Source organism: Cloeon dipterum, chromosome 4 (assembly GCF_949628265.1).
Source record: "Cloeon dipterum chromosome 4, ieCloDipt1.1, whole genome shotgun sequence".
In the NCBI taxonomy this organism is placed as follows: Eukaryota; Metazoa; Arthropoda; class Insecta; order Ephemeroptera; family Baetidae; genus Cloeon; species Cloeon dipterum.
This window is the reverse complement of record NC_088789.1, coordinates 17,627,360-17,651,130: the sequence shown is the minus strand read 5'-3', so window position 1 is coordinate 17,651,130 and position 23,771 is coordinate 17,627,360. Positions and strand designations below refer to the sequence as shown.

The 23,771-nt window shown below is 40.2% G+C and overlaps 2 protein-coding genes across 2 annotated transcripts; one reads left to right on the top strand and one right to left on the bottom strand.

Moving 5' to 3' along the window:
* Positions 1-523: 523 nt before the first annotated feature.
* Positions 524-15,141, bottom strand: LOC135944214 (protein stum-like). Its single transcript, XM_065491023.1, has 13 exons — positions 13,473-15,141; positions 12,865-13,082; positions 11,984-12,802; positions 11,312-11,656; positions 10,427-10,602; positions 10,141-10,371; positions 9,559-9,747; positions 8,347-8,735; positions 4,156-4,479; positions 2,859-3,123; positions 1,441-1,567; positions 1,184-1,378; positions 524-733 (listed from the first exon to the last, which is right to left on the bottom strand). Exons 1-13 carry the CDS (start codon positions 14,648-14,650, stop codon positions 645-647), a joined length of 4,545 nt encoding a protein of 1,514 aa, XP_065347095.1. The 5' UTR covers positions 14,651-15,141; the 3' UTR covers positions 524-644.
* Positions 15,142-19,898: 4,757 nt separating this feature from the next.
* LOC135942834 (cilia- and flagella-associated protein 97-like) lies at positions 19,899-23,269 on the top strand. Its single transcript, XM_065489164.1, has 8 exons — positions 19,899-20,181; positions 20,358-20,567; positions 20,689-20,885; positions 20,934-21,029; positions 21,085-21,144; positions 22,056-22,465; positions 22,879-23,040; positions 23,104-23,269. The coding sequence occupies exons 2-8, from the start codon at positions 20,419-20,421 to the stop codon at positions 23,191-23,193; spliced, it is 1,164 nt and encodes a 387-aa protein (XP_065345236.1). The 5' UTR covers positions 19,899-20,181; positions 20,358-20,418; the 3' UTR covers positions 23,194-23,269.
* The last annotated feature ends 502 nt before the right edge of the window (positions 23,270-23,771 follow it).

The window sequence follows — 23,771 nt, the reverse complement described above, 5'->3', positions numbered from 1 at the left end:
GAATGTGTATTTAAAAGAAAAACAAGTCATTTTGTTGTTTGCTCTCTAATTTTTAAGTTTTCCCGCAACTAAAACTTGATTCATCTCTGAATAAAGAAAGCTGAGTGTTAAAGCTACAACAAAAGTCAATGTTTGTTATAATTATTGTACATGTGAAAATACTCACTCTGCTTTGAACGAATAAACAAGTGCATAATTTATTATTTGCCTACGTAGACACGCGTATAAATCTTTCTCGAATCTCCTCTCTAACTCCACTCATTGACTCTTATTGATGATTGTTTATTTGTATATTCTAAAGAGCCATGTTGACAATTATGAATGAGAAGACGAATAAATAGGTCCCCCCAAATAAGTGAAAAAAGGAATTATAAATATGTGTCAAATTTCATGTGTGATATTAAAAAGTGGAATATACATATTAAAAAAACTACTGTTGTGATAAAAATCCAGCTCGTTTCCTTTCGAACCCCATATACAGGAACTTCATATTCTCCAGCCAAACAACATCATTTGTATTCAAGATAGCACTTTATTGGAAATATTGTACATTTGTGTGTACTTGCTGCGAGCCTTTGCTGGCGCTCGCTGATCAATGTTGTACAAAAATATATTTACATTCTTCTGTTGTGGCTGCGAATTCATTACTTTTTGTTCGCCGGGTCAGACATTTTGCGCGGCACTGCTTTCACCGGCTCGTCAGCAGCCCGCGCCATAAGTCGCCGATTCTTTTCTGAAATTAAATTTCAAGGCAAAAATGTTACATTTCGCAAGGAAAATATTTGTTTGATCGCAGAGAAGACGAAATGTCACGGGTCAGAGGAAAATTTGGCATGATGTCAAGCAACTCTACGAAATTCACACCCGAAATCTTTACTAGTAAAATATTTTTGACAAAATATTCATTTTTAAGGGTATTACGGGACAATTTTGTAAAACTGTAAGGTCTCCGTATGTCATCTGCCCGTGGCGCAATTTCAAAAGTAAGGTTTGCTTTCAAACTAATTGAGCTCAGGGTTTTGGAATTTTAAATATGTGCTTAAAAGTTGTCCCAAGACATGCATAATTAATGAGGTCCCTAATTTTTTTTCCAAAATTTTTCCATAAAACCAGTAAAAACGTTTAATTTTGTTAAGTAATTTAGTCTACATCAAAATTTAATTTAATTAATTTTAAAACTCACTGGCTAATCTCAACATGATTGCGCCCCACCAAATGCTCCAGCCCCAGCCGACCAGACAAAAGAGCACGGTGAAAAATTGGCTGATGCCGACGATGAGGTCGAGGACGAACGTTCCGATTCGCTCCTCAGGTCGGTCCTCGACCGAAAACCTCGGTCGGCCCATGCACAGGCAAAACGCTCCGCTGAATATCGTGCCTGAAATTCAATCGCACACTCTTAGCAAATGGAAAGAAAATGTTTTGGTTAGAGGAGCGTACCTAAACCGGGGACGAAAATGTTTAAGATTAGGCACAACCAGGCCAGTTTCACCGAGAGCACCGGAATGCCCCTCTGCAGCAGCGAGTTGGCGTCCAGCAACGACACGTCCAACTTTCGTACGATTGGCTGATACAAGAAATATTTTTAGATTAAATATACTGTTAGAAAGGTGGGAAAGAATGGCATCGACTTGGAAATTTCAGCAAATTATCATGCGAGAAGACTAATAGAAAATTAAAAAGATTGACAAATTTCAGGTAATAGAGGTATTAAAAATATTGCTGCAAATGTTTAAATATATTTTTAATGATTGTGTTTGCCTTTTGTTGAGGAAGAATAAATATACAAAATAATTTAGAGCAGCTTTTATGGAGAATTTTAAACTATCATCTATTCCTATTACTGGTTTCTTCTCTTGTGGCAGAATATTTTTAATGTTAAAAGTCTACAGATGAAATAAATAAAGTGATAGCCAAAACCTGAGAGATTCCTGAGAAAATCATTGAATTAGCAAAACAAACTGATTTTAATTTTTACCCATAGAAATAATCCCATGAAAATAAATATTGTATAATAATAGTCATTTAAGGCTGTAGAGTGGTGAGTAGCAATGTTTGTTAATATCATGGCAATGAGTTTCAGTGACTTGCTCACTAAAACAGCAAAATCTCTCCATAATGTAATAATATTTTGGACATCAACATTTATTTAAAAAAAAAAATTATTTTGACCTGCTGTTATTAGAGAAAAACATGAAATGATTAATGACGAATGGATTTGGATATCTAAAAAATTTAGATGTGAAGCTAAGAATTCAGAATATTGGCGTTAGAATTGTTGGAATCGGCCGCCGCGTGAGGTCGTCAAGCGTTGGAAAATGAGTGCAGCGTCATCAGTGTTGTGGCCACTGATGTTCGGGACGCGTTCCTTGCTGGTTGTTCGGTTTAAAAAGCATAAGACAGTAAAAGATAATCTAACAAACACTTAAACAATTGACGCAACCCTGAGCAGTGATGCTGGTAAAAAATGGGTGCTCTCTTTGTCCAGAGCTTGATGGCTAACCCGGAGGTAGATTCCAAAAATTCCAACGGCACTCTGATTTTCAGGACATTTTACCTTGAAATAAAAAATATATATTTTTTCATACATGTCCTTTGAACTATTCAAATAATTTTCACTTTTTTGACAAATTGAGAAAGTATATATATTATATTTCCATTCACGCTACTCCAGAATTTATAATCATATTTTTAAAAATGGATACAAAGAAAATTTCCGTCAAAATTCAGTCAAAGACAAACAAATAAGATCAACAAATAGAATATGCTTCTCCCTTTCTTGAGAGGGGTAATTTTCCTCTAAAACCGGAACTAAAAGTCCCAAGTCGATGGAAACAGAGGATAGAAGTGACGAGCACCTCGTTGTTGATGGTGGACCTGCTTTTGCGTTTGCTCTGCAGGGAGGGCCGCTTGCTGTCTAGGGGGTTGGGGGTGGCGTCGCCGACGGCGCTACCCTTGCGGCACTTTCTGCAGCAGCAGGCGGCGAAGCAAGGGCAGCAGCACGCACACGACAATTTGGAGCAGCAGTTGAGCTTGGAGCAGCAGCCGCGGCACGACAGCTTTGAGCAAGACATTTTCGAGCAGCACGCTCGCATCGCCGCACAAGCGAAGACCCTTTTCACCCTATTAAAGCATGCTTTGTTAATATTCTGCTGCGTTATACGCTCAGTCTCGGTTTACAGTAAGATGCACTTTGTTTTTATGTGTGACGCATTTTTTAAACTTTGGTTTTAATAGTTCTCCTTTAGTTATTTCAGTGTTTAAAAGACTTGGGGATTTTAGCCAGGGCTTTTTCAGGCAACAGGGTTTACTATTATTGTTTAAAAAAATCAATGAAGATAATTATTCTGCTTTTTTCTTTAATTTTTTTAATTTTGAACATTTTAAACCCTTTAAAAATTGAAGTTTTCTCAAAATTGGTTCAAATTGGTTTTAGTTTCAAATTCTGGCACCATTGAAATTGTCTTTTCAAGTGGAACAACACTCCTGCTAGCATCAAAATTAAAAATTTCAAATTTTACATTTTAAAATTTGATATTAGTAACTTTGTCATTGATATACCACTTGGAGGGCAGCAGGAAAGTTGTTCCACTTGACGAGACGAGTTTAACGGTGTCCAAATTTCTATTCTTCAATCAATTTAAACTGATTTGGAGAAAGCTTATATGTCAAGTGCCCGTAAAACCCACAAATGTGGGAAAGTCGGGTTTTTCTCAATTGCGATATTTGTCTAATAGGGCTTGTTAGCTTCAATGAAAAGGAAAAACATCAAGATCCTTAGACCTCTGCTAGAACTTTGGCTACATTATATTTTTGGCATTTTGTGTATTTAAAATCCGTTAGAAACAAAAAAAATTATTGAGGGTTAAGTATTTTAGATCAACAAATCACGTATTATAGTTCGTTTCCATGTATGAAATTAATGGTAAATAATTAATCAGCTCAAATTCCCAAGTCTTGTGTTTAGGTGGCTGCGTAAATAAAGTTACCAAGATTTACCAAGAGGCAATTACTTTCGTTTTGCTTTAAATTTAATCGGGGTAATTTTCAATTTCTTCTAATATAAGATCATGGAGTCCAAAAATCAAGCTGAAATTGCACGAAGATCCAGATCAGTGAATGAATGAGCGAGAGAGCAAGCAACGGCAACCATACCTCTGGCCCAGGGTGCGTTTTGGCGGCTCTCTCGGCGCCACCGGAGGCGCCATTGGTTGCTGCTTTTTCCTGCGGCAGCAGATGCCCGACTTGAGCTTGTCGATCAGCCGCATTTTCTGCGGCGTTTCCTCGGTCGGCTGCATCTCGGGGTCCGAGGAGCCCCGTGAGTCGGCCCACTTGCTTTCCTTCTCCTTGGGCGGCGCCGGCGTCCGCAGGCAGCAGCCGCAGCACGGCCACCTCCGCGCCGCCAGCCTGTAGGCCCACGCGCCTCGGAAGCCGCAGCAGCTCTTCGCCATTCCGCTGCTCATGCTCTCGTCCATCTCGCTGAAACACACAGGCAGTTAAATTGCAAATATCTTTAAACTTAAGTAAAACTGCGTGGAAAATTAATTATAAAATGGTTGTGAAAAAATCTATGAGGTAAAATCAAATCTTTACAGCAGCTGTTACGGAACCGCAGGCCTCGGAACAGCAGTACTTTATATCCAAAACAAAATTTATAACAACTGCATTATTAGCTGCAGACCATTATAAAACAGTGATCGTCGAAAGTGTCCGGCTTTACTGATTTCTGACTCTTCTGAGTGGGAAATTTATTTCAACGTGGTGAAAATGAAAAAAATTACAAAAGAGAAAATTTGATGGTTCTTAAAAACTACTAGATAATAGGAAAAATTCAAATTTTTGGACAGATTTGACAAACTTACAAACTCAATCAGCTTTCCGAGTTTGCCAAGATTTTCCCTCTATCACTTGCAAAGCCGCTGAAATGTACTGCCAAACTATTTTGATTCGTCAATACCAATCTGATTTTTATGAAACAAAATAATAATGTAAATAGCTCGAAAACCGCGAATTAGTGGGAATTGTTATATTAATAGGTGCGCACTCGCCCTTCACGTGAGTCAAAAATTAAAGTTTTTTTAATACGTCCAACTTTAATTCTGATTTCATATTTTATTTTGTATTTGATAATATAAAGTACCGGTTGGCGTCTTCATTTCAGACTGAACGAGAACAATTATAATATTATAAACAATCAGAGCCTACATCATTGCATGAATGTAATTCATTTTGATTTAAATTTAAAATACATGAAATTAAATTAACAATTTTAATCAAATAATGTAAATTGAATGAAATAAAGGAACGTGTCATACGTAAAATTACGATTATAATTAAAAACATTACCAGAAAATGGGACGAGAAAGAAATAAATATTGCGAATGACCAATTACTTGATTTGTAAAAAATATTACATATCATGAAAAAGTTTTATATTTCAGGACGATTTTTTTAGCAAATTTAGACGGGTTTGGTTTTTAAATCCACGCTTGGGTTGCACGTTTAGTTTCTGTTTAACAATTTTTCTGGTATATGTTTTGTGTTTGTAATACGTTTGATTGTCAGCACGAATCGTGGTTTTCAAATCCGAGTCAAAATCAGCTATTGTGGTCATTTCACCAAAACATTTATATTTTTCCCTAATTTTTCGTAAATATTCCATATTTTGCATCTCAACTCAACTTTTAAAATCAATATTAAACAGGATAAAATTAAATATTTCATAAACTACTGGCGCTCGATATTTTTTCAGAAATGTTTCGTTTTCAAACCTGTCAAATAGAATTAACACTACAGAATAAAAAATTTCAATAAATGTTAATTTTCCTAAAATGGATAAACATAAAAATTAATTTGGATATTGTATATTATGTTAATTCTTCACAACAGGAACATAACAGTGTAAAAAATCCTTTTCTGAATGGCAGTATTTCTCCTTTTGAAAATTTTTTATAAAAAAAAATCGGAAAATATAATCGAATTTCGAACAGGAAACGCCTGAACTTACGTTATAGTGGAGAGCATTCCGGGCAAAAATCGGAGCGGTATTGCAGTCGGGTGGAGATTGGAACAGCGGAATCGAGCGGAGAAAGCGTGAGTGTGTGGTGCGAATAAGCAACTTTGCCCCGTATGAGCAGGCGTATCTCTACTTGTATCTCAGTGGGTCAAACGTGGTAGTTAAGGCGGTCAGCAAGCCCTAGCTCTCGCTCGCCGCCGGATAAATAAAATTCACCTATGCCAGCGAGATATTCAAAACAAAAGTTCGCCTCCCTCCTCCGTAAATAAACACACGCCGCAAGCCTCGCAGACTCGTTATATGCAAATCAGTTTCAGAATATTTTTGCATGAATCCGTCGGTCTCTTTGTCAACTTTGTTTTTTGGCTGATTTCGAATCTTATCACATTTTATGTGAGTTTATTGACTTTGTTTGGCGGTCAAAGGTTCAAAGTGAAAATCGATATGCAACCTGCACGACGCATCGGATACACAGGATGCATCAAAAATATATTCAGTTTGTCCAACTCCATGATCATTTTTTTGAAAAATGCACAATTTTTGTTCCATCATTGTGAAATTTGTCTTTCACAATCTCACTGGCGAGATGAATTGATTTACAGCTGGACACTCACCAACGTATTGATGTATTTCCAAACAAAACAAATAGCTGCTTATAGTAGTAACTTTTTAAGAGTTTCAAAAGTACATAATATTTTACCACAACTGATGAAAATTTAAAATTTTCATTTATAATCAATTTTTTTAAGAAAAATTTAACATTCGTTTTATATTTAATGTCTAAAATATTTGTAATATTAAAAAAATATGTGACTACAACATAGCTCATTTTATAAGCTTTCAGAATACATTATTGTTTATAGTTTTGTTATTTAATTAATTTGTATAACGTTTTATTGGCACAAAATGGCCTCAATGTAAATATTAAGTGGGTTTTCAGAGAGTAAGAAAGACCCACCAACCGATTTGTCTAGTCAAGAAGAATCTATGTACCAAATATCACCGTGATTGAACAAAAATTGGCTTTATAAATTGATTTTTGAATAGTCTAGTCCGTAACTAAAAAATTAGGAAAATTTGGCTATTATTTCATGTTTACATCAAATAAATGTACGCGTTTGATGCATCTTTATCAGGTTGGAAAGACCTCGGGGGTTCCTTGTCAATGAAGCCAAAAACCATTTGTTTTGTTATTTTAACCGTCTAGAATTTCTAAACGTATTTTTTAAGTGAATCAAGATGGAAATGGAAATTTACCATTTGTTTTTACAGTCAGGAGGAGGAAATTAAAAATTGTGCAAGGAGAATAATCACAGAATCAATTGGAGCACTGGTTTGTTTAGCTATTTCGGCTAATACCAAGTCTCGTCAGCAAACCTGGCTATCGAAATACCCACCGTTCGCTGGCAAGTGTGCACACAGACTGACCACGAATATTTTCTAAGGGGCGAGCTTGGCTCAATCACACCCCCTATCGATTGACGCTGTTTTTGTCTCCTTAGCAGCAGCTTATAAAATTTCTCTTTCCGAGCAGAATGTGCTTGCCTACCTCTGTTTTCTCACCCAAGAAGGGAATTTTGTGCTGAAATGATGTTTATAATCTAATTTTACCCATTCACGCGGGTTGTTATGCAATTTTTCCTTGACCAATTAAGAATTAAAGATTTTAAAATCACCAAGATGGAAAAAATGTAAAGTGTGGAGATCATCAGAAAAGAACTCCATTATGAGCCAATTTGGTCGGGATGAAGCGCTGAGCTGTGAATGGAAAACTCTCTTTCAATCAACTCACGAGATAATGCGCTCGTCTGTGGCTGTGCGTGCTGACCGCCAATGCACGAGTGGCACGCGATGCCAAGATTGCAGGCGAATTGCCAATTAAAATTAGAACACACATTTGCTGCAATCAATTCCGGTTTTTGCGGAGGGAATTGTTTACAAGGTGCGAGCATATTTAATTGCGGATTTCTAGAAACTTGGTGTGACGGAACGTATTCAGGGCTCAAGATAAGAAAATCTTTCTGAAGTCCGTGCTGCCACTCGGTGAAAAGAAACGGAACTTTAAGAACTCGCGTGACGGAAGATAAAAATTAATATGCCCCATTTCTTATGAGATTCTTGGCAAAATGCAATAGTTATGATTTTAATTCACTAGATGAACCAATTTTTCAATTCAGCACTTAAAAATGATTTCATTTTGCGGAATGTCGATTTTTGAGCCTCTTTTTTTATTTTGTCCATTTGAAATGGAGTGAATCATTTTATTCAATGAAGGCGGTCTTGACCTCATTCTGCACCAAAATCATATTTAATGGGCTTTGGAAACGAACCTTCCGCTGATGGAGTCAAGCCTTGCGATCAACTCCTCGCCAAGCGTCTCGTTACCCTTGGAAAACATGGAGCCCATCTTGGAGCCCTTTTTGGAAGCCTTGGAGCTCAGTGTGACCTGGGAGCCCCTCTTGCTGCTGTTCTTGCTCTCCACCTCGTTGACCACCTCCATATCGGCTGGGGCGGCCGCAGGGTTGGCCGCCCCCTCGGCCTCCTCCTCCTCCCTGCCCTTGCGGTATCGCTTGCCAAACACGGCAATTTTCCCCGCTTTCGCACCGAATTTCTTCAGGCTGGCAGGGGTCCTCGGTGTCTTAGGGGTGGAAGGGATGCTCGACTCAGGGGTGTTCGACTCAGAGGCCAGCGACTGCCGCCGACTGCCCATCCGAACGATCTGGGCAAAATTTAAAATATTTTGTTCTTGATCACATAACCTTAAAATTAATTTAGAACGGGATAAAATCATTTTTAATTGAAATTGAATCCAACTTGTGTTAGTTTTAAACTTTTTCAATTTAATTGATAAATTTCTAAACATTTTTTATCTTTAAAAGGAGTGGTTATTTCAAATTAAAAATAAAGTTTGAGAATGAAATATTTTTCACTTCCTCAGAATTTAGGGTTCTGGGAAAACTGCTTCGATTTGTCAGCCATGAATCCTAAAGTAGCAATAGAGTTTCATTTTTGACGATTGCAATCGATTCCTGAAGGTCGAATTAGGTTTGACATTCAATTAATCGATGAAACATTCGTAAAAACGTGCTGAAAATCAGCTGAAACGTTAAAACCCTTGCTCTGGTGGTTTTTTGTTCTGAAACCAGCAAAAGAACGCTAGCGGACCAATAAGAAAAGGGAGTGGTTCTCTCTTCTCACCAAAGTTACGGTTTCCAACGATGTGCAGCATGTGGTGTTGAATTTCGATTGAATGATTCAACAGTCTTACCTTATTTGATCCTTAAAAGGAATTGATTCGCACATACTAAAATGAAACTCCATGCAGTGCTACTTTGAAAACGATCGGAAATTTCCAAAAATCTCCTAAACCAAGCTTTTTATAGCACAGTTGTATCTTACAATTAAATATCTATAAAAAATAGTTATCTTTAAAATATCAAAATAATTTGAACAAAATTACAATATTAGCCCATTAATAGAAAAGTCAAAAATTAACCTAAAATATTATCTCCATAAAAAATTAAATATGAATTCACACTTACATTCTTTATTGCTTTGGCTGCCGAGCCCAATCTCGACTGGCTTCTTTTAGTTGGAGGCGTCGGAGCCACGGAAGCCATTGAAGACGAACGGGAGTCCACGGTCATGATCTCTTCATCTCGAGATCGAACGTTCCATTTGCTTCCTCTTTTCGACTCTCCCCCGCTTTCTCCGTCACTCCCTTCAGTTTGCTGAAAAAAGAACAGTTAACAGAAAAAATCAAATAATATAAAATAAGAAAATAAATTTTGGTAGGCAACCTGCATGACGCATAAGATGCACAGGTTGCCTATATTGCTTTTAAAATTGCAATGAGTCGAAAATAAATTGTATTTATTGGGTTTAGATTAAAACACTAAACATCCGCTGTTAGGTAAAATAAAAAATAGACTTTAAAAGGGGTCAAATTCATGGAAAAAATATCTTTCCGGCTGAATTTTATTGATGGCTTAGTGCTGCATGAGATTACCTTACAGTTTTCAATCGTTTTTGCAGTTTTTAGCTAGCATTGTTAATCATTTTTAATAATTTTGAATGCAGTTAGGAAGAATAAACAATAAATACTTTTTAAATAATGTTCTCACCGTTTTGTTCATTGAAGCCCTAGACTGCGATCTGCCAATATTTTTGACTGCGGACATTGCTCTAACCGCCCTACTCGCGGACATCCTTCCGCTCTTTTTCACCGCGGCAGGACTGTTCCCCTCGTTTTCAGAATCTTTTCCGCTCTTGGTACTGACCAAAGAGGCGATGGAGCCTAGGATGCCGGATGCAGATCGAAGTTTTCCCAGAGAAGATTGGCTGTTTGTTTTGCTCTGTAACAACGTTTTACTCTCGCGAGTTTAATTAATTAACTAATAGAAACCATACCAAATGTCCTTGCTTTTCGTTCAAAGATGTTTTAGAAGAGGAGCGTGAGACTGTTTTTTCGCTTGACGAGGAATCGCTCTTGCTATTCCGGTGGAATCTTGCGCCCATTTGAGCGATTCTTCCCAAGGCGGAGAAGCGTTTTGAGTGGCGTCGAGTTTTGGCATCGTATGGTAGTTCTAAAAATAGAAGAATACGTTGAGGAAACTGGTAAATTAAATATTAAGTAGTACCTTTAAATAGTAGAAACAAAGTAAAAAACGAATTATAAGATGTAAAATTTAAATAAAAATGTACGAAAACATTAAAAATGTATTTTAATAAGGAATGGTGGCATTAAACAAATTTACTTCTTTTGTGCTTTTTCAACCCCTTTTTTCAAATAACAATTAAGCCTTTAACAAATTGCAGTGGATTTTTCCTCTCCATTAATTTCACATCTTCGTTTTGAAGTGAGGGGCAAACAATGAAAATTTTCAATATTTTTACGTCTTTTAAGGTGCAAAAAGAGGATTGAAGGGATGACACCCTTAAACTACTTCTGCTATCTAGGGGAGGTTGAGACTAGTCTAGCGATGTGTGGTTTTTAAAAATGATGACCACATTTAATCCGCACGGCAGTGTTATAGGTGAGCTCATTTTCCCGCAAATTTGGAAAAGTCAGGATTTTCTCAATGGTGATTTTGATAAAATAGGGAACAGTTTCATTAAAAATTATTCATCAATATCCTCAGATCTCTGCCGGATCTATGAACGTGTCCTGGACATAAGCACAAAAACTACAATACAAAATTATATTGATTGTTTTATATTTTGATTAATATTATTTTCCCTTAAGGTCCACATAGTTGTTCTTTATTGAACTAATGTTGAACTTCTTAAAATTACCAGGCAAATCATCTTTTTCGCCGGCGGCGTGCTCATCGTGCAAAATCGCAGCTCTATCGGCGCTGGTGATGGACACTTTCTCCTGCTGCATGTTGACCGCCGTGTTGACCGCGTTGAAAATGTTCTTCTGCGACTGCTGCACCTCGCCTTTGACGTTGTGGATGACTTTGTTGAAGCTACGGCTCGTACTCGCGCTCCCCAATTTGTGTCCTCCGTCTCGAAGCGTCTCCCTCGATCCGCTGACACTCTTGGACGGCGCCTCGCTGTGTTTGCTCGGAGTGCCTTCTGCACCACCTTTGGAGCTCGACCTGCTCGGGGCCCGACCTGACTCACCACCTTCTACACCTGAAGAGGAGATTTTTTTAAATCAAGTCCGTAAATACAGATTGTGAAAATATTTTAATTACTTTTTGTTTAAAATTTTTGTGAGACGTCTTACATTGTATTTTTGAGTATATACGTACGCCATCAATGCTTAACTCAATTAATTGAATTTTTTAAATTAACCATTTTTTTAAATTAATAATTTTAATGTTTGTTTTTTATATTATTATGTTTTTAGCTGTAAAACCATTTTTACACTTTCAAATAAATTTATGAATTCGATTGAATAGGTGAGGATATTTTCTGTCCTCAAAATATTGTGGTCCTGAGCAGAAACAGGACACGTACCTGTAGCACTGCCACCACTGGGTCTCTCGAAAGCGACCGATTTGGACAAGTGGCTGCGGATGGACGTGGTGCTGGCGTTTGCGTTGGCGATCATCTTCATGGTCTTCATGCTCTTGCCCCCTGCCGACTTGGGACTGGCGGCCACCTCCGAGGGGATGCTTGTGGTGCTGCCCATTGTGGCCTTCCTCACGCTCATCGTGCTGCCCGACATCTTCTTCAGGTTGCTGATGCTTCCGGCCACCCCCTTCAGGTTGGCCGAGCTGCCCTGCTTCAGATTCGTCGTGCTACCCCTCAGGTTGGTCATGCTTTCCTTCAGGTTGCTCGAGCTACCCTTCAGGTTGGACATACTGCCCTTCAGGTTAAATAGGCTGCCCTTCAGGTTAGTCACGCTCCCGGCCGCACTCCTCAGGCTAGTCGTGCTGCCTGATACGCCTGCTGCCGCCGCTTCAGCCGCTGCTCCCTTGGTCGGCGTGCCCTTTCTCGAGCCGAACCTTTTGGCCGCATTGGCCGCTGCATTAGCCGCCGCGGTGGCCGCCTCGATCTGGGCCGCGGCCGCGGCGGCCACGTCACCTTTGGATTTGCCGGCGAGCGACTTTTCAAGGGCCTTCTCTGCCTCGATGGCCGCTTTGACCATGTCCGGATGCTGCGGCTCGTTTTTCCCCTTTTTGCTGGCCTGCTCCCGCTTCGGGCTTTGCAGCCGCTCGGGTAAATCGATGGTTTGCTCCCGCATGACGACGAAAGAAGCAGAGCTCTTGCTGCGCGACCGTGGCCTGATTTCAGGTGGCTCTGGCCGCAATTTTGTGTGAGGCGGCGGGAGATCTGAACGACAGATAAGCACGGAAAATGTTAATTCGAATCAAAAGAAATTGTAAAGCACAAACCTGGGCCTTGTTTTATGATGGGCATTGACGGATTGTGGTAAACGAACTCGGGCTGCGCATCCACTAATTTCACAGCTTTTTTCTTGTTTTCCTTGGCCATCGCACTTGACTTGGCGGTAGGTTTCACGCAGCAGGCGCGACTCGGCGGTCTTTTTGCAGGTGCCGTCGACAGTCTTTCAAGGGAAAAGTCAAAAGGAGCAGGACTGCGACCGCCGCGACTGCAAGGAGAAATGGTTTATTTATAATATTGTGCTGGAACAAAAACAAATACTTTCCCAGCAAGCAAAAATATTTTCCACCATCACTTAACGTTTTCGGCGCTCTTTGAACTTTCATAAGATTAAAATGTATGAAACAAAAAAATTGTGCAAGATGCATCGAAATGAGTTTAGATTTGAATTTATTATGGCCAAAACTCATTAAAGTGTATAGCAGATGAAAAATAAAAATTTTGACTTTTTTTAAAAATCACGCAAAAATCGTAAACTTCAACTCCTGTAAAATAGGCATTTTTTGGTCCACTAGGGCAACACATCCAGCAAATTTAATCGAAATATGAAGACCCTTGCCAAGAGCTGGTTGAAATATCTTATTTATCAAGCGCTCACCCTGCGGGACTAGGTCCTCTGGATGGTGGCTTCATATATGCATTGATGCTTTTCATAGGGCTGGAGCTTCGCGAGTTCGACACCTTCACCGTCACGGGGCTGGGACTTCTGCAGGGCCGGTCGACGAGCCACTGCGTCCTGGGACTGTTCTCGGCCAGGTAGTCGCCAGGTTGCTTTGGCGGCTTGCCCTTCACCTTTGTGGGACTGGAGCTCTTGGGCCGCTGCGGGGTGGCGGGGCGCGAGTCGGACGACGTGATGCGGATCTCGTCCTTGCGGGGGCTGTAGATGGTGAAGGTTTTGGCCACTTCTTTCTCGGGGGTGCCTCCCCTCGACACGATCTCCAGGGTGAGCCCTGGAAACGGCTCCTGGCTGTCGCCCACGGGGATCACGAATTTAATAGGGCTCGGCGTCCGCAGCCGCTCGGGGGACAGGGAGGGAATCCGCGGGTGCAAGGAGACGCCACTGCTGGTCACCGGACGGCGAAGGTTGCGATCGGGACTCATGCCGCACGTTTTGCACACCAGGGGATCCGCGGGGGCCATTCGCGTGGTGATCCGTTCCTCAGGGCTCCCGGGGGTTGGTTTGGCGGGGGGCTTGTGTGGTAGGGCGATCACGGGGCTCACGGCTCGCTTCCTCGGTCTCTCAGGGCTGACGTCCTTCAGGACGGCCGTGATGCTGTCGCCAGCGGGCTTCTCGGGGCTGCTGCGGCGGGACTTGGGTCGCTCCGAGCTCTTGCCGCGGGTCACGGGCCTTTCGGGGCTGCCCACCTTGGGCTTTTCCTTGATCAAAGTGCTCAGGGTGGGTCGCTCATTCAGGGTGCCAGTCGGCTGCCTCCGCACGGGGCTGCGGCCCCTGGTTCGCGGCCGCGGCACCGGCTCCGCGACCGGTCTGGCCACGACAAAGTCGGACGGGCTGACGGTCCTCGAGAGCCGGTCGTTGTCCTTCTTGAACTCGGCAGGCACGTAATTCTCCAAAGGGCCGATGAAGTTCTCCTGCGGATGCCAGATCTTGCGCGGCGACGGCTTGGGCGACGGCGTGACCGGCCGCAGCCGGCTCCGCATCGCTTGGAACTCGTTGATGTCGGCCGACGTCTTGGGCCGCTCGCCGAACGTGTATGGCAAAAATTCGGGGTTGGCATCTTGGACGTAGGAAAAGGGCCGCTTTTCAAGCGCCATCATGCGTTCGCAGAGTGAGCAATTTGTCTCATCAGCGATGCTAATCGTCCCGCATGCAAATCCGCGTGGACTGGGTTGCGTGCCAAATTCACTCGCCCACACTGATTGTCCAAAACACCGCCACCGCCGGCACCGGCTATCATGGTAATAGCGGCTGCACTATCGGCCGACACGGTGATAAGGCCTGGCGCCGCATGTGTTGCACATTTTCGCGTACACTGTCCCGCGGGCTGCAACGTACTCCCTCCGCACCTGGCCAGCTCTCGGCACGAAATGAGCCGGCCACATGGGGTGGCAAGGCCATCCAACCCCTCCCTGCCGCCCTCGAGCGCCCGCCGCTGACCCCTTTAGCAACATGCTAATCACTGGCCGTCAGCTCATCGACCGCTTATTATACACACTCCGCCGAACGTGATTTGCGGATGACCAGCAGCACCCCCTCTCGAAATGTGCGAGCAGGAGGCGCCTGCCAACGCGGGAGCATGAGATCCGGTTTTCTTTCTGGGCAGGATATTTATTTTTGGCTATGACGTCTTGAACAGAATAAAAAAAAGCAAAGTATGGGAATAAATTTAGAAATGAAAGAAACAGGATTTCCTTATTTCTATAATTCTTAAAAAAATGAATGGAAATTTTTGGCATATTTTTTAAGAGCGAGTAGCAAAATTTAGGTGAACCATCACTTTTCTTAGTAAAGAAATGTTTAATTTTTAACATTTCCGGTGCTTGCTAAAAATTGTACGCAATAGTCTTAAGTTTAAGCAACAAGAAAAATATTTCAAAACAAAAACAAATTAGTCCCATGAGAATAGCCAATTTTTTGAATTTATCTTTATTAATTTTGAATCAAAATACTAGAGGGTGCGACATATGCTAATTAGGCAAACATCTCCAGCAAATTTCGTCCAAATCTTATGACCCATGCCTACAGGGTGTTTACAATGTTTACTTTAAACCATTACAACATTATTATGAAGGGAGATATTCAAATCAAAGTTTCCGAGTTCTCATAGAGCAAGGTTGACTGTGAACAATCAATAATAATGCAATTCAATCGAGTTTTCATTATATGCAAAGTGTTTAGGTGCAGACTCGCAGCTCGCAGCACATTTATCATATTCAACCTATTAACCCCGTTTCCCGCGCCATTTTACATAATTGCTATTCTCAAGAGTCTCGGCACTGCTTCTTGCTGGCGAATGAACCAAGTCGGAGTGCATACAGAGTGCGCGATACCAATCGCCGACGCTTAATTAAAACGAGCCCGGCGTGTGCTTTTTCTATTCAAATCTCAGCAGCACTGGTTTTTTACTCTCTCATACACGATCGCATCAGAAAAACGAGACACACTGTTGCATATAACATGCAGTAAATTACGCTGAATCTGCATAATTGGTGCAAACTAGATCTTCCTGTCGGAAAACTTTACAAACTCTCAATTGCGATACACATTTTTTTTAAATCGGTAATTTACTGTAGAGTAGAACTAGAATTTCAATTTTGACGTTGCAGCTAAGGAAATTTTCCTGTTCTACTTCGAGCATTTTTCTTGTACTGGTGATCAAAAATTTATTTGTATCAAACAATTTTTTCTCCGAAATAATCAAAGCTATAAATACAGCGAAGGTCACGAGCAGTCGACGTAAGCAACCGCAATGAATTCAAATCCGAGATGGGGGTTTAATGTCTTGGTCGCGGCGTGCTGAACGCAATGTTTTCCACAGTTTCGGCGTGTGACGCAAGCAGAGTGGCCGGCCGCCGCACGACTCATTCGATATGCTGCTTTTCTTAATGATTGTATCTAACCTGGAAATCTCAAAGGCCGTGAAAAGTGAGCTGCCGCGCGCTGTGTCATTGTCCATTGTGCGAGCGGCGAGGAAATCGATTTGCTTTTCACCAACTGCGGCTTATTTTTCACGCGACATCACAAGACGTGGAGAAAATTAAGCACGCAGAATTAGAGATCGTAGCTGCAGATTGCACATATTGCGAGTGGGGAAAATGTCTGCACGCTTGAAAAATGCTCTCTGCATGCAGCGCGTGCTCGACTTTTCTTTCCTCCGACACGTGAGCCGTAGAGGGTGCATATTGAAATGAGATCGGAAAGAGGCTCAACAGGCTGCGACTCTATTTTAATTTTTGATCAGCTGAATAATGAATACGGTATCTGGGTTTCTGGGTTACTGAGGTAAGATGAGCTTTTGGTCAGTGCCAACACTTATTTCACCAATAATTGGTCTAACAACCAGGCAGACGCTGCAAATTTCAGCTCTTATTAAATTGCTGGGATATTTAGATAATTCGTGTCGGCCTCAATCCAATATTCTTGACAGTCGTAACTTACAAGAATCAATATATAAAGTTTATCAAAAGTCTGTGCCAAAAATCCTAAGAAAATTAAGAACTTAAAAAAATCTATTTATGAGAAATGACGGGCAAAATTTATCGAATTTTGCTAAACAAATAGTCAATTATTTTAATCATTGTCTTGGTCTGTTTTATAGCCTATTTTAGGAGAATAGTTGGTAAATAATCGTTGCACTAAACATCATTGCGGTCACCGAAAAGATAATCAATACAATCGTCTTGCACATCACTTCATATGGGCAGTTAAAACATTTCTAAAAAAGAACCCAATAAAACATTTAAATTGAAAAAAGGCTGAAACATTACACTTTTGAATGTCTCTTTTGCAGTCTCAAGTGCTTGAAAGACATTTCAAATAAAGTCAAAACAATTTTTTACTCTCGTCGAGACTTGACGAGTGTTGCGGTCACGAAAACAAGCCTTTAATTACACACGCCAGCCGAGCGGTTTCTTAAATTGCGCACCTGCCCTCTCGAAAAAAAGGAGTCAAGGCCGCACGCGGTCATTTGTTGTTGCTTGAGTTCCCCCTAAAAAATGTAACACCTGCCTCCCCGCCCCCTCCAAATGGCTCCATTGTTATTCTGAATTTATTGAGCAGAAGGTCACGCGCCTTTAAATCAGAAGTGCCTGCCTAGCTGCGCTGACCAAACGCCGAGCGAGAACACATTTCTTTCTTGTCCGACGCTTCCGGTCGACACAGAATGTATGGAAACGCTCACATGTGGGGATCGTGAAACGGGAGGAGAGCAGTGTGACCAATAAAAAATTAGACCTATATTTCAATATTCAGTCCGAATATATTCTAGAAATATCAAGACGAAGAATGTGACCTTCGACATAAAAATTATTTGTTCCTCTTCTTGATGTTAGTTTGAATATTAATCTCTGAAATTTGCATTAATCAATACGGGATAAATAAAAGGTCCTAATTTGCCAAATTTCTAAAAAAAATCTAACGGTTTGTCAATGAATTTTTGCTTGATTTCGATTCTTCTAGTCGCGATTTAGCCAACGGTGTGAGAATTATGATCTAAATTCCCCTTCTGGAGAAAGAAATGCTGATTTTACATAAAGGAGACAATGCTCGCCGCTTGATTCTGCATGAAAACTTTGGAGACTATTTTTTAAAAATTTAAACGGAAAATTGCGGAATTTCCTATCCCAAAATTCTCAGAAAAAAGAAAAAATCATTTTTTTCTTAATTTTGCCATACACATCCATTTTAAGAATACGAACAAGAACAAGATAATTTAATAGACTATTTGCGAGCCACCAAAATATGGCGTCACTGTTCATTAACAATTAAAATTTTAAACCTGACTATATTGTTCCATTGAAAATAGGTGAGGAATTAAAATTTTAACAATTGATTTTGCCTTCAATTTTATTTTTATTTTGATATCAAATTTTCGAGTTTAATGGTCAAGTAAATTTACTGGTGGCGACCAAGTGCACATTATTGTCGTGATAGCGTAGTATTTATACGACAGAGTTTTATCTGTGCAGTTGCATTTGAAACGTCCGTCTTCGTGTCCGTTTGTTTGTGCCACGCGACACGCAGAGACGTATTCAACAGAGCGCGCATACAGCTATTTTATCGGGTCAGCGATCGCACACCCTTGGAATACTTTGGGTCTAGAAATTAGTGGAAGGCCAGCATTTCTCCATTTTCCAAGGTTCCCGCGGCAAAACAGGCCGTAAAAATCCGTCGGCTCTAATTGAAAGTAATGAGTTTTGTTTCGTTTTAATTCCAATCTCGCGGATATTGTGATTGATGAGCTCTGATGCGGAGAGAGTGAATTGCCAGTTTATCTATCGGAATGAAGACCACGCCCGTGATTTGCGCAAATTAATGAACTGGAAAATATTACCAGATATGATAAAATTGGGAGTACGCAACCCGCTTCGCTTGGCTGGCTGACAGGCTGCCTAATTGGAATTGAAGCAGGCGAACACATTCATAATATTATTACAAATTAATATACCATGCATTCAATTGACAATTTGAAAGTTCAGTTATGTACACTAATTTTCAATTTGAACTTTTGTTTGGAAAAATATGTTTTACCTGAGTAGGTATGTAGAGATTTGATATCCAATTTTTCAACTTTTTCTTGAGCACTATTTTGACTTTTTAATATGTTGAAAGGGTATGCTATAAAGGGGTCAATAAGACCTCTCTCAACGGAAAAATATGGCGCCATTTTACCGGTAAATTAGGGTGAAGTCTGAGAAAATCAGTCTCCCAGAGCCTACAAATTGAGATTAACTCGAGTTTTAAACTTCTAAAGAAGCTTAAACATCAAAATGTGTGCCAAAGGATGCTAAAATAGTCGAATAATTTAGTTGTTTTAGTTTAGCATTTTTATGTTTTTCATATTCATGTTATTTTTAGTCAATTATTGAGTTTTTTATTTCTCAAAAAGGTTTCTTTAGTTTATTTCTAACTATTAGATAAAATGTGTGAGTAATTTTTACCGGTGGAACAAGCTTTTTGTCAGATAAGACCATCAGGATCGGTTAGAAATTGAACCCTGGCGTAAGGGTAGCTCTCAAGCGATCGAAATTATTAAATTCTGAAACATAGTCATTTAACGACGCCCGACGGTCTCTATATTTTGTTCAATCTGCATGCAAGATCTGCACAACGTTGAAGTAGTCAAATCGAGAGCTTTCAGAATATGTGGAAATCGACCCTATTTAGAAGTCTTCAGGATCCATAAATATCAGATCGAATAATGCGAGTTTTTCTTTTCTGCATTAGCCATATCTGATACTGCACCAAGATAAGCAACAAATTTGCATTTATGTGATTTACACCAGAGAGGGTTCAAACATTAATATAGCTCGCCACAATGTCGATAAAGCATCGTGTCCGAGCGCTCACGTGTGCATTATTTATTTTCATCAGACGTCGCGGTGCTGTTTATTCGGCCCGGCCTGTAATAAATCATGGTGGTTATCGCGGAAATTGGTTGGCGCGAGGCGTGATTTGTTTTTTTCTTGATTCGGCTGGTGGCGTCTCGCGTTTCGCCATGGCAACCGAAAATAACAGAAAGGGTGCTTGAAGCAGCTGGCCGAGTGCTCACCCTCTCAGTACTCGCGTGCTTTCTTCGGCAGCGCCATATGCATGGCGGACGGCCTGCTTTTTATTATCTGACCAGCAAGTAAGCGAATTATGCTTCTTCGTACATTTCTTTTTCGAAATTCAGGATTTCCAATTTCCACCTACCACTTAAATTCTTTATTTTCGTGCACACACACGCGCGTAAATTCAGATCCGGCGATAAGACGCCGGCCGCGGTGATAAAATCAGAGCTAACGAGTCGTTTTCACTTTTTAGCAGCATGGGGTGAAGGCAAAGACCTTGCGTCAGCACTTCTTGGCCGTCTCGCGAGCCGCAAATGAGCCTGCTCAAGTTCCTACTCGGCTCCAAGTTCCAGCGGGAGAAGTGGAAAAAGCGGAAGGAGCAGCAAGAGGAAAAAATAATCTCCAGCGTTGACCTTTCTGACCCCCACCAAAGACGACAACTGATGAACTGCATTGCGTACAGGTAAAAAATCAATAATAAATTTCAATATAATAATTTTCTCTTTGATTGTGAGAAGCATGTGTCCGTGAAAACGTAAACAATGGCGAAAAATTCCCGCTTCTCATTTTGTTTGTAATCGCAGCCCTGGGATACGCGACGACGGCTTTGTCGATAGTTGCCGCGATGACTTGTCGTTGACGATCTCCGAAAGTTCCACCGCCACCGACTTTGAAAACGTAATCACCGTCGTCGAGGTGCACAACGACACTCAGGACGAACTCGACCCTGAAGAAGTGTCGCTCAAGAGCAGGAATTCGATCGCTGCGGACGAATCGGCAAGTAGGTCACCATTTGCTCTCTTCGATTTTCTCTGACGATTGTCAAAAGGCCAACTTGAGGCTGAGGACGAAAATGATGATCAGGAGGAGGTCGACAATAATTTTAGTGGAGAAAAAGTTTTAACCACAGAAGAAAAAATAACAGGTAAAAAGGTTTGAAATGTGTTTTTATTTATTGTGTAAAACACAAATTTTTGCAGAAGACTGCACAGAAGCAAAGATTGAAAGCGAGCTCATTGCTGAAGAAGAAAATATTTTAGGTAAAATAATTTTTAATACATTTCTAGGGCTGTTGTTTTTAGATGACTCTTTTTCTGTCCATCCCTTGCTTTTTGGAGCAAAATTTATTTGGATAAACGGTTATTTAAATTGTTAAATTTGCGTAATGTGATGAATTCAACTTTTTATCCTTTTTATTGAAGAAAATTCATTGAAGGATGATTTATTGATCCGACTAATCGATCACAATAAATAAGCATGGGCGATAATTAAAAATTTTAATTCTTGTGAACATTGTCATCACCAAAACTTGGGTTCGAGCCATCAGAAACACAAAATTTTCACACCTCTTGACTCGAATCAACCTCCCCTAGATAGTCGATGTGCTTTTAGGGATGATCGTGATCGCCCACCAACCCCAATTTGCCTTTTTTTCTACCTACACTATGTAAATTTACAAAGCAAAAGTGCGATGAAATATTATATTTTTATTTTGAACTCTCTTTAAAGGGTAAATTAAGGTTTTTCCGTGGATTTTCATTAATGTAAGAGAGCGGTACTGCGATTAGTGAATAAGTTTACTTAAAATTCAAAGCGGCGAGATTTTGATCTTTACTGATTACTGCAATGCATGGTGAGATAGGGGTGACGGTTTATCACCCTCTAAACCCTTCGGCTATCTAGTGGAGGTCGAGACGAGTCGAACGGTGTGCAGTTTTTACAATTCTGACTGTTCGGATCCGAGATTTGGCAGTGGCAATATATTATAATTTGTGTCAAACGTCGCGTGCAAAAATATAAAAAAGCCAAAAGATGGTGAAATAAAATATGGTTCTTTGCGTTCAATTAGTCTAAAATTTGTCTAGATCTAGGTTATGGTCGGTCATTGTTCATTTTCTAAAATTCATGATTAATTTAAAAATATTTAATCCTTTCTTGAATTTATATCCAGCTGAAAATTGCAACCTAGAAACCACTTCCATTGTCACTGACGAGGAGAACCTTCCTGACCAGCGAGTTCCCGATCTGAGCGGCTCGTCATCTGAGTCGACAGGATCGACCACCCTGACGCCGGCGCTGTCAATCGAGATGGAGACGCAGACTGAGGCGCCGATATTCGAGCTAAAACAGGAAAGCGAGACGCAGACTGAGGATATTCCGGAAGCAGTGTCGCTGCGGCCCAACCACCGCTACCAGATGGGCCATCCGCACGAGATGCGGTTGCTGTCGGTGGCCCTTAGCGAGCTGGAGGCCGACATGCTGGCCGCTGGCAACCATAAAGCCGCCTTCAGGGCTTGCAGCTGCTCGGGAAATGCGAGGCCTAACGGCCCTTCGCCCAATGTCGGATTCAGTGTGGAAAAAGTTTGTATTTTTAATTTTACTGCACCAAGAGATTATATTTTAAAAATTTAAAAAAGAAAATTTAAAGTTCAGGCATAGCGAGAAACAAAAATTAAATTTAATGCTTTTCAAATAGTAAAACTTGTTCAAACTTTTTGTTCTTACTTAAAATTATTTTACCCAGCAGCATAATATGTATTGAAATATTTCCCGATTTCTAACCCATTTTTACAAAATAAAGACCTTTTTTTAAAGGAGACATTGATCCACAAAATTTCTAAGAACAAAATTACTAAAAATCTTAAGTTAATCAAGTTAATTTATGTGACCTGTTTATTTAAAGAAAGGTAGTCCTTAAAATGTATGGCATACATTTACAAGAAATCCGCAGCAGTCTGTTAAATTATTATTTTTTTTTGTTGATTGGTTTTTAGAATCGCCAAATCGCTCGAGAAAATGCCAATTTGCTGGGCCGGCTGCAGAGGACGCAGTCAAAGATTAAACGGCCGAACGCGACAGCAGCTTTCAAACCTGCCGAGTCGAGTTACGCGATCAACCGCAGAAAGCAGCAAGAAAAGATCCAGAGAGAAAACCTTGTAAATTATTGTCCTCAGCGATGGCAGAGAAAATAAGGAAAATAATTATTTTTTGTGTTTCAGATCATCCTGCGGAAAATTACTGATGCACGTGGTGGACCAAATTCGAAAAAAGCAGCAGGCAGTAGCGCGATGGTCTCATCCTACAGCTGAATTTGTAAATTAATATTGTCGAGAATGTCATGTTTGTACCCGTGTGTTTTGAATAGATTAAATGAAATTGGAAAAATCATGGAAAATGAGTCTTAAGTGGCACCACCATAATTAAATTAATCTTGTTCGATTAGCAATAAAAGTTTCGTGTTCCAATCACCTCATTTGAAAATTTGTTAATTAGCATTAGATATTTAATATATTTTAAATAAAATAAATGCTCATTGTGAGATGAATCAATGAAATATTTAAATATCAAATAAACAAAAATTGTGTTGTTTTTATTAAAAATGTGAAGATGAAAAAATAATTTCCAAAAGGTGTACTGGCATAGTCATGAAATAATTTAAAAAAATGCATCATTAGGTTAAATTGGGAATTTTAGCCTCCATTCAACATACTATTATAATAACTTTTTTGCAACTCGAAATAAAACATGATCAATTATAATTCCTACCTTTATCAATGTATTAATTTCAGCAAAAAATGAGATATGAAAAGAACTATGATTTAAAGCCCGTCTTAACTCTAACTTCATCCCGCAACCCGTTCATACAGCAAGATCATGTTATATTATG